Genomic DNA, 12,365 nt, shown 5'->3' on the forward strand with positions numbered 1-12,365 from the left:
ATTATAGTGTATTGATTTTTTTATATATATATATTTTTAAAATGTTTAGACATACTAAAAAAATATGAATAAAAAAATTAACAAAATTTTTTTAAAAAATTTGCCCCAGCGGTCACCGGGGGGCAGCACTCTTCTTCCAATTTCCAGGTGACATGAACATGAATTGCTAAGTAACAACTAGAATGTCCAAGACGCACACCGAACAGAACTTGCCCCGTATTCCATCCAGAAATCTGATTCGTAAAGTATCATCGGTCACAATAAAACTAGCATGGACACGACCAGAAAACCAGACTGTCCCAATGACAAGCGACGCCATATCTTTATTGTTGCACAAGAAAACTAGTAAAATGACATAAGGTACAGTTAAGATCACTGGAACCGTATAAATAATACCTCTCCAGTAAAAGTTCAGAAAATTTCTAACAGGTTTGGAAATGTTCAAGACTAAAGTTACCCATATAAAGCAGAACGTTTATCAATAACCGGTTTTTAAGTTGTATTCCGTCACTTAACAATGCCTTCAGTTTGACTCGCTTCCTCTTGGAGAACCATGATTATCGTCATTCTCAACAGGGCTCCTATCATCCCTACGGCTAGGACTAGGGCTGCGACTCTGGCCATTTTCTTTGGCAGGGCTTCCATAACTCCGCTCGTGTGGGGCCTCTTCATCAGCATCATCCATAGGGCTTCTGCTCTTTCCCCTGGGACTCCCACTGTAATCAGACTCATTGGCCTGTCCGCCATCCCTTTGGGACGGGCTACCTCTCTCTTGTGGGCTCTTATCAGGTGTAAGACTATGCTTCCTCCCTTTAGATGGTGGTGGTGAACTCCTGTGCCGCCTAGGGCTCTGGCTGTCACGGGGGCTCCTTGATCTTCTTTCAACCTGCTCAAGGCTTCGTTCTCTCTTTAATGGTGATCTAGATCGACTGACAGAAATAAAATTTATTACACACCGAAGGTTTATTGAAATAAGTAAAGGCATTCTGTAATGAGGAAATCATTTTATTTGTTTTATACAAAAGGCAGTGTACAAACCACATAACAGGGATGATGGTCCATACCTGTAACTACGACCCCTGCTATAACTGCGACTTCTACCACGTTGAGGACTCAATGACCTTGAGTAGCTCCCACCTCTGTACCAGAAAATTTCTTGGTGAATAAACTCCAGGAGTATAAAATTTGTAAAAGGATGAAAGCCTCCGTGACAGAGAGCCAGTACCTAACTTTCTTAGGACTGTTCTTACAATTCCGTTCTATGTGGCCTCTTTCCCCACAGCGATAACACTTATTCTTCCAGTCCCCAGCCTTGCAATCTCGTGCCCAATGGCCATCAATTCCACAATTAAAGCAGCGCCCTGATCCAGGAGGAGGACCTCGACCAAGATACTCACGAGATCCACCAGCACCACGTGGGCCCTAAATGCACATCCCAAATTACATTTAGCATAGCTTTTCTACCTCGAAAAATCTTCTTCAATAGCGTGGAAAAGAAATGAGAACAAAGACCAAAACAGCAAATGATTTAACTTAAAAAAAAAAAAAAAAAAAGAACATTCAGGTTAGATATTAAAGCAAAAACAAGACATTGTTCTGCCTGATTCAACCATCAGTTTCAAGAGAGAACGAGATTCTAAATTATATTAGCCGAAATTTCCTCTAAACCATCATCATTTATTTATAACAAATGTTGGTTCCTTACTTCCTTATTTAAAACCTAGTCTGAAGTGACACGCCAAGAGGTTGAGCCACTAGCTGGAACCACTATTCTTTTCACATGAACTTTACCACAATCAAAAGACTCACCATAAGCATAAACCACAAAATAGAAATAAATAAGCGCCTCAACAGTGTAGATCAAAATCTTATAAGTTCAAAGGCATAGAGGTAAATGCTGCACTTTTACATGCATCTAAATAACAAAATTCAACAAATTGAGCTTCTATGGGCCACAATCATTCACGATTTTCACTAAAAAGGGTTGCCCATGACAAGGAGAAGGAAAAAAATCAAATAGTTCATACATTGCATGCTTCTGAAAATAACATGACAAAATTTTACCAAGAGAGAATATTTGGCTTGGTAAAATAAATTCCATTAACTCACCCCCTTTGCAAATTCTACAATGACTCTGCTTCCATCAACTTCCCGGCCATTCAGACCATATACTGCATCTTCAGCATCTCGAGGGTCACTAAATTCCTGGAATTGTCAACCATTTAAGGAAAAAGACAAGATCATACTTGCTAAAGAGATTATTTGAATGTAGCGCATAGATGAGAAAAAAATGGTGAGAGAGAGAAAACAGAACAAAGAATGGTATACATACAACAAAGGCAAAGTCGCGCTTCATATCCACATCGCGTACTCTGCGTAAACGGGTGCCAGAAACAGTAAGGCCATCAAGACACAAGTATCGAAGGGTTGGACACTTCGCCCCTCATAGATGAACTAAACACCACTTTGAGATTGTTGCCATTTCCATAAAAACACGCAATAACATTATAGAAAGACTCGCCAAATCCACCAAGGTTCACCCTCTCACCATAGACCTCCAGGTTAGGCAAAAGCCAAGAAACCTTCAAGAAGATCATTTGAGTTAAACCACGCAAGACACGTGGGGGGTACAAAGTTCTCACACAGATATTTAAATGAATATTTAAATGCCTAGCACAAAAGGGCTTGGCTAAGCCCTCGTTTTCTCCCATGCACCCAGACGTCTAAGAACCTAGGTCCATGACCACCAATAACCTGGAAGAAGCTTAAACATGGAACTAAAAAACCACACAGATATCATAACACATCGCATAGGGTAATGCATAAAAAAAAGGAAAAATGTACCCTCATACGACAATTTCTTATAACTTTTTTGATAAGTAAACATTTATTAATACCAATAGGCATATCCAAGTACAATGGATGTATACAAGAGAAAGCACCTAGTTGGGAACAATTTCTAATAACTCACAACGTGTCAACTTCTAACAATTAAAACAAAAGTGACTTCATTCCTTATCAGGATGAAAGGCTTAAAGTCCGTCATAACACTTAAACTCTCTATCGAAGACAAGTTAGATTACTTCATCGGGCAACAACTTGATACTCTTCTAGCCAAAGCAAAAAATTCATACTACCGCAACCACAACATACGAAAGGCAATTCTTTTGGTACCTTCCATATCGGCTAAAGAGGTCGTCAAGATCACGCGACCTTGTCCGCGACGACAAGCGTCCCACGTAGAGACGTGTTCCACCATAGCGGTCATCGTACCGAGGCATCTTTTTACGCACAGAAAATGAATTATTAGTTCATCAAGTACCCAGAGAGCACCGGCCCAAACACCATAAACGCATAAGAACACAAATGCAAACATGGAAATATATAAATACACAAGCGCATATATAATGCGCCCTGCATTCACCCTCATACAGCTTAGAAGGGGGAAAATGAACAAAATTTAAAAAAGAGAAAATGGAAAAGAAATATTTTCCGCATAATTGCAGCTTTCTTTTTTTTTTTTGGGGGGGGGGGGGGGAGGTGGAGGAAGTCCAGCGCTTGAAATATCATTATTTGTGTAATCAATTGACCGAATACCTCAATTCAATAGAAGGATAATTAAGAGAGTGGAGAGGGAGAAAAACCCCAAAGGGAGACACAAGCCAAGAGCAGAGATAAGAGGAAGGCGCGCGGCGTACCTCGAGAGAACCAAGAAGAACCCTAGATTTTGTCTTCGAAGAGTAAAGAGGGCATTGCCTATTTTCTCCCTCCGTATTTATAGAGCGAAAAACGGTGCGGATAAGTCTGGCTTGGGTACAAATATAAGGTCAATAAATGTATTTAATTTAAATTCGTTATAAATAAATTTTTATGAGGACTTGCTTTCAAAAAAAAAAAAATATCTTTTACAAGTACAATATTGTGATGTGAGTTATTAACATATTAAGTTTATTGACTAATAGTTATTAATTAATATATTAATAGTATTTTACTATTAAATTTGTGATATGCTTAACATGACTCTGATAAATTGCATTGATTTTTCAGTTCATAAAGAGTTTGATCTTGGAACGCGTTGCAACTATATCTAGTTAGTTTGTGAGTCACTTCTATCTATTAAGGTCTCATTTAGTTATACAAATGAGATAAAATGAATGTTAAAATTTTAATAAAATATTATTATAATATAATTTTTATTTTAAGATTTAAAAATTTTAAATTATTTTTTATATTTTATTTAAAATTTTATAAAATTATAATGATAATATTAAATGATTCGTAAAAACAAATGAAAACCAAACTTTTTAAGGTTTTTTGAACATAAAATTGAGAGAGTTTATTTGCAAATCTTGCACCATTCGAACAACTTCAACACAATCCACTCTACTAACTTCGTGTTTCTTGTTAGATAAAGTGAATTGTACGTTTGGATTTTAAATTCATCTTATCTAATCATTATAATTTTTTTAACATAAAATATAATAAATGATTCAATTTTTTTTAATTTCAAAATAATAATATTATTAAAAAATAATATTTTAATAATATTTTATTTAATTTTAAATTTTTATCTCAATTTAAATTAATTCAGTTTAACATCTAAACGCAGACGTACTTTTTTTTTATTTTTTATTTTTATATCATCTTGTAATATGACTCTACCCAACTTTCACGAGTAATTCGTCGTTCGTGGAATTTGAATGCGGCAATTAAGACACGTTAATAGCTTGGTCGGCGTAATTATATTATCTAATTATTCAATCGAATTGAATAACAACATTTTAAATAGCACATAACTTTATCTGTATAAAATTACCAAATCCTGTGAACTACACGGAGCTTGAATGATAAAATATGTCTTTTAATATCTAATGATCTAAATGTTCAATAATTTGAAATTATATCAATTGTGCATAGAAGAATAATGTTATGAACAGTTATAGAATACGTAAGTGCCATACAATTGTTTTAAAAAAGAGTGAGATCTATTATTAAAAAATTATTATTATTTTATATAAATTCTATATTTTTTTATTTTTTTTTTAAAAATTACGTATACTACAATTCACGCATGTAAATATCAGTTGCGGAATTGCAACTATTTTCCGAGTGTGGGGGGTTTGGGTGCCAAAGTGTAAATTAGGAAGGGAAGGGGGAGTTGGGTAAGCGAGGGATAGCAGAGTCATTTGGAAAACATTATGGGCTGTCGGTTAAAGATTCCAAACGTGTAGGGACTTAATCCCAAATATGTCAGGAGATAGTGGGGTGGTGTGAAAGCATCTATATTATTCCTTGACTTAATTTAAAGCCGTAACTTCGCGGAAGTCCGCTTTGCAGAAAAGTCGAAAAAAAGAAAAGGTATAACACAACGTTAAAGATTTATGTAAAGGAAAATACACGGGCATTTTCCGAAAAGAGACACAGACAGTACACGTGTCAGGTAGCTATTTGAGGTCAGGTTCTCCGGCTAAAGTGCGCGCGACCAAGACTCTACGCGTCCACCCACGTTAAAGTCTAATACAAGAATAAATATAAAAAATAATCCACAGCACATTGCCCACCGCAATTATATAATATATATCTATATATATATATATATATTCATAGATAGGAAATAGATGGCTGCGTGCGGATGCAAAGCACAAACCCTAGGCTTGAGATTTAAGGCTAATTTAGTTTAGATTCTCTTCCTCTTACCTTGTCTTTCCGTTTCTCTTTGGCTGATCTGATCATTCACATCCATTCCTGGAAGTTGCTAGCAGAGCTAGACCAAGCTCATCCGATCCCCTTCTCTCTGTCTTCAGTAGGTAATTTTTTCCTTCTATATAACCGATTGTGTTCTGGTCCTCTTCCCCTTTCCTTTCGTCAAGTGCGTGTTGATTTTCGGATTTCAGCTACTTCCTGGGAATTATTGGTTTTGTTTATATTATTTTTCATTTTTTAAATTTTCCGTTTAATTATGTATTTCGATTATTTCAACCTGATTTAGGTTTTTCCTGGAAATGATTGTAAAGTCATTCCCCCCCCCGCCCTATTTCGATGTGATTCTTTTTCCATTTGCGGCGCCTGATTTGTGAAAGACGGTGGAGAAAATTGATCGATTTCTTGGATGATGTGTTTGGTCGTGGAGAACACATTTTCGGAAATGTTTCTTATCGTCATTAGAAAATCTCGCTTTCCATTTAGAATTTTTGGATGCATTTTTCCCTAACAGATGTTTCCTGGAAATCGTTTTTTGTTTGGATTAAGGATCGAATCTTGTTGCATGTTTTTACGGATCAAGTATTTTCGACGTGTCCGTGAAAGGAAAATTACCTGTGGATTTTCTGTGTTTTTGCGTTGGGAAGTTGACCTCTAAGGACTGAATGCGTAGTTTGATCAGTGATCCTATCACTTTGGCATGTAATTGTTTTATCTTTTCGTGCAAGATCATATTCAGACCATTTTTTTTCCTCAGATTTACAGTTAGTATTTGATAACGATTTAATTGTATTCCAAAAAAGTTTTTTCGTCTTTTATGCTGATTTTGCTTTCTTGGCGATCTAGTTGTTTTATCATTTTACGAATCAAAATCGGCTGTTTACTTGATTGACTTGATCGAGAAGTTATTATTGTACTTTTTTTGTTTCTTTCGTCTTTCTGGACCAAGTCATCATGGCGTAGCTTTATCTTTTATGTTTGCAGGTGATTACTACATGTTCATCCAGAGTTTAAAATTCAGGAAACTGCGTGAAATTGCGAGGTCTTATGTAGCTTAGAAATATCAGTGAATCAAGAGCAACTTTAGAACTTTAATCCAGGAATTGCTATTGATTTAGGATAGAGAGAAGGATTATAAGTTCAGCAAATCTGGAAGTCATGCCTGTATCAGGCAATGAAGAGGTTTATTTCTTTATCAAGCTTCTGCTTGGATTGGAGAGCGATACAAATTTATTGGTTCTTTTGAATATTTGATTTAAATAATCTTTTGTTTGCAGACTGGGCTTAAACCCATTTCCCGACAGTCTAGCGATTACATTGCAGGTGTTCCCATGAAGAAGAGGAGGTTCCCATTGTTCTGTTCTCCTTCACCTCCACTTGCACCAACTTTGATTCCAGCAGGTTCATTAAAGAAGGAACAATCGGATTCCTTATCGGAGGAACATTCTGATTCTGTACAGAAGGAACAATCCGAGTACATTGCAGGTGTTCCCATAAAGAAGAGGAAGTTCCCATTGTTCTGTTCTCCTGCTCCTCCACTTGAACCTACTTTGATTCCTGCACTTCCATTAAACAAGGAACAATCCGATTCCCTATCAGAGGAACATTCTGGTTTGCTACAGAAGGAGCAATCCAACTCCCCGTCAAAGGAACATTCTGATTTGCTACAGAAGGAACAATCTGACTCCCCATCAAAGGAACATACTGATTTGCTACAGAAGGAACTATCCGACTCCCCATCAAAGGAACATTCTGATTTGCTATATAAGGAACAATCTGATTTATTACGGAAGGAACAATCTAGTTTACTTCAGAAGGATCACTCTAGCCCACCTCAGGGGTCTGCCATGTCAAATGCTAGTGTTGCAACAAGTTCTTCAGGTATATCTGATACAAACAAGAAACCCATATCTGAGGAATCTAAAGGAAATGTTGATGTTTTTAATGTTGCTTTGGCCCAAAGCAATCCTAAATGCTCTAGAGTTGAACATGAGAAAGCAAGCATAAGAAGTCACCCTGATTCTTTGGATAAAATGGGCAGCGAAAACAAGCTTATGGTGGCTGAAAAATCTGCTTGTCCAATAACAGTTGGAAAATTGAATTTGCAGTTAGCACCAGATGAAGCTCTTGCACTTAATATGGGGAAAGAGGTACATAGCAAAGAAAAATTTGAAGGGAAGTGTAAAGCAGAAATTCCTACCGTTGCAGGGAATACTGAATTGACATTAGGTGTAAAGGAACATTTTTTTCCAGCATTGGCAGTTCAAAACGGTGATGGAAGAGGCCAAAATCAGGGTACTTCAGAGGCTGGTTCGCTGAATTTGTCTTTGAGCAAGGGAAGTAGCAGTAGCCAGTGCAGCAAAAATGATGTTGAATTCAATAATGGGGTACAGCAGAGTGCTAATAGGGCAAACTGGGATCTGAATACTACAATGGATGCATGGGAAAGATTTGCCAGTGATGCAGCATCAGGTCAAGCATCTATCGATGGGTTCAATGCAACTGATCGTGTACATGATAGAAAACCTCTGATATGCACAACTGGGATGATTGGAATTGCTGCTTCTTCAGAACAGCATAGCCATGTAGAGAGTGAGAACAGAGCTAATCTTACCTTATCATCCAGACTGCCTGGCCGACAAAATAAAGTAGTTGACTCTCTTCAGTTAGGTCTTAGTCCATCCTCCCTTCGGTCACAAGTGAGCCAGGAACCTTCCAGCTTATCTACCAAAGAAACTTTTGGCAGGTTATTTCCTAGTATGAGCTTGCCAGGATCGATGGCTTCAACTGGAAATTTGAGCACGGTTAGTCATAGGACTGTGAAATCGGAACCATTTGATGATAGCAGCAAATTAGATAACTTGGGAACGAAAGCCAAAAATATGGGATTGCTAAATAATAGTAGAACACTAAAGCATGAATTAGTTGATGGCAGTCTTACCAAGTCTTCAAATATCAGCACTCTGAAAGTAGCTGGTCCTGCTGCCATTAAAACTGAACCAGTTCGTGAGGGTAGTCAACAAGCCCTTGATACAGTGAAGGGGACATCACAGGTAGGCACATCACAAGTAGGCAAACAGGTCAATCAGGGTTTGAGTAATAATTCTTTTGCTGTTGCAATGCCTGCACAGATGTCTTTCCCTACAGTTGAACCTTCTTGTTCAACAGGGTTGACTATAGCCAGTGATGTAACAAACCATTTAGAACATTCTGATTTCACTGAAGGGAGCTATCTTAATGGGGAGGTGCTGCCTCAGGAAGCATGTGAAAGTGCTATGCTGGTTGCTTCAGAAACAGTTGCTATCTCTGTGTGTCATAATGATAAAGAATCGAGTACTTCTGTGATGATAGCTAATGTAAGAGCTGAAGATGGAAATGCTGATGATCCTGAACAGTGCAGATTAAAACACATGAATGACCACCTCCCTGATATGCGTGGAGGTGAAGATTCTGCAAGTGATGAGGAGAAAATCAACATATCAGCTGATATATTAGAAGAAGATTCTTATAGTTCTGATTATGAGTCGGATGGTAACCATCATTTAGCAAGGGCTCTGGATACAGAAAAAGATTGTGAAGAAGACGATTACGAAGATGGTGAGGTCCGAGAACCTCTAGTGCATAATGTAGTAGAGGAGCCCATATGTGAGAAAGAAGTAATTGAACCTGTTGATCATGGTGACTCTGATGATAGAAAGATGGACATTGTGGGACAGTATGTTGATTGTGACCCCACTTCATCCCATGATGGAGATGGATTGAAGAGGCCAATTAGGGATATACAAAGAAACCCATTTGATCAATCAGGTGGTAAAGATTGCTTAAAGGAACAGGAGACAGAATTAACGTCTGAGCAAACCACTAAGGGAAACCAAGAAGCAGTTGCCACTGTTACTCAGGAGTTAGAGGAGGATGTTAAAAAAATTGACTTGCTGGAAAATACTGATACGCGTTTGCCAAATATGGAAGCATCTGCAAATGGTGATGATGCAGCTAAGGATGCCAACGGTGGTGGTAATCGGAGCCGCATTATAAATTTGTCTCGAGCTTCTCATGCATCATCCCCTGGCAAAACAGGACCTATTTCTGCTAGGTCATTGCCAACACAAGCTGGGAGTGAAAGATTACCTGATGTAGCACTTGAGGGAGAAAAATTACATCCCCGAGGGAGGTAATGATTCTTTTACCCTTTTTTACTTGTTTATATAGCTTCTTTCTTGAGGGTATAGCTTTTTTCTTGAGGGCTAAGTAGTTGTATTAATATCTGATTTTCTTGCCTTTACTTTTGTTCAGAGATGAGTCATACATCGATGGTTCTGGCAAATTTTCACGAGAGAGGCACCAAGATCTCTCGCCCAGAAATTCTAGATTAAATTTTGGGCGTGGCAGAGGGAGGATTCCTAGTCGGTTAGATGCTTTACATGGTGATTGGGACTCAGACCGTGACTTCACTTCAGAATTTTATAATGTTCCAACAGAGTTTCGTGTCTCCAGACATAAATATGCATCTGCTGTCGCCAATGCTGACCTGGAATATAATAGTTATAATATTCCACCTGATGGTGCATTTTTTTGCACTGGTCGGGGAGGGAGGAAGCGTTTAAATGAGGAGAGAGCTATTTTTCGCCATATGCCCTCAAGAAGACGGTCTCCGGGAGGGAGAGATAGCCCTGCTGCACGTGGTGGTGGTCAAATGATTCGCAGAGTTCCTAGAAATGTGAGCCCAGGTAGATGTGTCGATGAAGATAGTTCTGAAGTGGTTGGACTGAGGCATAGCGAGAAGCTCATGAGAGTCTTTCATGATGATGCTATGGAACCCATGTTCACACGATCTCAACCTGCATATGAGGGAGTAGGTGGACATTTTGCCCGAGGTGGTAGGAACTTTTCTTCTGTTCAGAGAAGGGGTCTTCCCCGACTTCATTCAAAATCTCCAATAAGATCCAGATCTCGTTCTCCTGTCCCATGGCCATCTCCTAGGAGAAGATCCCAAGATGGTTTTGATGGACATCCAGAAATGACTCATCGAAGATCTCCAATATACCGGATGGAGAGGGTGAGATCTCCAGATCACCCTTCTTATCAAAAAAGAAAAAAGAAGAGGTCCCCAGATCACCCTTGTTTCCCTGCAGACCTGATGGCTAGAAGGCATGGCTCCCCGCCGTATTTGTCACGATCATCTAATGATTTGAGGGATTTGGATTCTGGACGCAACCATGGTCATCCAAGATCTGTAATTCCCAATAGGAGCCAATCTGGCCGGATTTTACTTAGAAACAGACGATTTGACGTTATGGATCCCGAGAAAGAACAGACAGTGATGAGTACTTTGGGGGGTCATGAATACCGGTAGACTGCATGAGCTTGGTGGTGATGCAAATGGTGATGAGAGAAGAAGGTTTGGTGAGAGACGTGGACCTGCTCGTTCATTTAGGCCTCCTTACAGTGATGCCGATGGTGAGGGTTTACAGCTTAATTCAGAGGATGGCCCTAGGCCTTTTAGGTTCTGTCCAGAAGACGAATTAGAGTTCCGTCAAAGAGGCAATTTAAGGGACAGGGAGTTTGACCGGAGAATTAAGTACCGGCCAGGAAATGCACCTAGAAGAACAAGAAGCATTGAAGAGCAGGAAGCAAATTACAGGCGAGGCGGGGGGCAGGTTTGGCATGATGATGGGTTTGATGAGATTTCCCGAGTGAAGAGAAAAAGATTTTGATTTTGATTTTGATTCTCTGCTATGATTTTGTTCTCGGTAATTTACAGCCTTATCGGGGACATTTTACTAGCTCAAAGCACACAGGAAGGTTCTACTCTTTTTGCAGTTTTAGTGGATGTTTGGATGATGGGAGTTCTTGAAAATTTCATGAATACCAGTGCAAATTATTTGAGACAAGTTTTTATCAGAATCTCGCAAAAGAGGTGGAACCCATTGAGAATATGATTGAAAATATATGTTAAAGGATGGCCAAGTTTTTGACAGGAATTATACAGAGCATGTAATAAATAAGTTAAAAAATTATTTTTTCATTTTGTAAAAATAAAAAGAGAGAGAGAACAACCACCCGGCTAGTTACCTACGCCACTAGCGGGTGGTAAAGATTTAGGTTACGGATGTTTTCATAACTATTCTTATTTTTTATTTAGTGATTATAATTTTTTTAAATTTTTATATAAAATAAAATAAAAAATTTAATTTTTTTAAATTTTTAAATAAAAATTATATTAAAAAAATATTTTTTAATAATATTTTATTTAATTTTTATTTCATCTTATTTATGAAATTAAATGAAATTTAAGATGCATGTTGAGATAAAAAATTAAATTATTAAATTATTTATTATATTTTATATAAAATTTTATAAAAATTATAATAATGAGATAAGAGAATTTCTCAAAAACTCTCATAACTAGTATATTATTGAATCTCCGTTGACTGAGACGTTATTTTGACCAACAAGAACGGCATCTTTCTACATGCTATTATTCCTGCATTCATTCTAGCCATTTCTCCAGTTCTCTATGCAACTTATTCATGGGCCTGCCTTAAAAACCAGATCATTGAACCAAACCTTTTTATTCTGGATTTCCATTTTTTTTATTACTATGGATCTCGAAACTATTGGGATCTGTTTCGTAACTTCGTTAATACCAGATTAATCTTTCATTT

At 37.8% G+C, this 12,365-nt stretch overlaps 2 protein-coding genes across 6 annotated transcripts; one reads left to right on the forward strand and one right to left on the reverse strand.

Moving 5' to 3' along the window:
• Positions 1 to 295: 295 nt before the first annotated feature.
• Positions 296 to 3,799, reverse strand: LOC121246330 (serine/arginine-rich splicing factor RS2Z32-like). 3 transcript variants are annotated; one of them, XM_041144445.1, is made up of 7 exons: positions 3,699 to 3,799; positions 3,175 to 3,281; positions 2,333 to 2,372; positions 2,110 to 2,205; positions 1,226 to 1,422; positions 1,065 to 1,139; positions 296 to 929 (listed from the first exon to the last, which is right to left on the reverse strand). In XM_041144445.1, the coding sequence occupies exons 2-7, from the start codon at positions 3,279 to 3,281 to the stop codon at positions 524 to 526; spliced, it is 921 nt and encodes a 306-aa protein (XP_041000379.1). In that variant the 5' UTR covers positions 3,699 to 3,799; the 3' UTR covers positions 296 to 523. The 3 variants fall into 3 exon arrangements, with proteins under 3 accessions (XP_041000379.1, XP_041000381.1, XP_041000380.1); XM_041144447.1 differs by having other exon boundaries at positions 2,333 to 2,582; positions 3,699 to 3,727; XM_041144446.1 differs by having other exon boundaries at positions 3,598 to 3,727.
• Positions 3,800 to 5,593: 1,794 nt separating this feature from the next.
• Positions 5,594 to 11,678, forward strand: LOC121246332. Of its 3 annotated transcripts, none has more exons than XM_041144448.1 (4): positions 5,594 to 5,807; positions 6,685 to 6,882; positions 6,978 to 9,871; positions 9,994 to 11,678. In XM_041144448.1, the coding sequence occupies exons 2-4, from the start codon at positions 6,859 to 6,861 to the stop codon at positions 11,051 to 11,053; spliced, it is 3,978 nt and encodes a 1,325-aa protein (XP_041000382.1). In that variant the 5' UTR covers positions 5,594 to 5,807; positions 6,685 to 6,858; the 3' UTR covers positions 11,054 to 11,678. The 3 variants fall into 3 exon arrangements, with proteins under 3 accessions (XP_041000382.1, XP_041000383.1, XP_041000385.1); XM_041144449.1 differs by having other exon boundaries at positions 5,594 to 5,803; XM_041144451.1 differs by lacking the exon at positions 6,685 to 6,882.
• Positions 11,679 to 12,365: the final 687 nt, after the last annotated feature.

The sequence above is a fragment of the Juglans microcarpa x Juglans regia genome, chromosome 1S (genome assembly GCF_004785595.1).
Source record: "Juglans microcarpa x Juglans regia isolate MS1-56 chromosome 1S, Jm3101_v1.0, whole genome shotgun sequence".
Lineage (NCBI taxonomy): Eukaryota > Viridiplantae > Streptophyta > Magnoliopsida > Fagales > Juglandaceae > Juglans > Juglans microcarpa x Juglans regia.

Coding starts and splice junctions, on each gene's coding strand:
- LOC121246330 (XM_041144445.1), bottom strand. CDS start 3,281: ATGCCTCGGTACGATGACCGCTATGGTGGAACACGTCTCTACGTGGGA. Junction 2,373..3,174: donor CTCTTTAGCCGATATGGAAG/GTACCAAAAGAA, acceptor CCGTTTACGCAG/AGTACGCGATGTGGATATGA. Junction 2,206..2,332: donor AGCGCGACTTTGCCTTTGTT/GTATGTATACCA, acceptor TGACAATTCCAG/GAATTTAGTGACCCTCGAGA.
- LOC121246332 (XM_041144448.1), top strand. CDS start 6,859: ATGCCTGTATCAGGCAATGAAGAG. Junction 6,883..6,977: donor CTGTATCAGGCAATGAAGAG/GTTTATTTCTTT, acceptor TTTTGTTTGCAG/ACTGGGCTTAAACCCATTTC. Junction 9,872..9,993: donor AAATTACATCCCCGAGGGAG/GTAATGATTCTT, acceptor ACTTTTGTTCAG/AGATGAGTCATACATCGATG.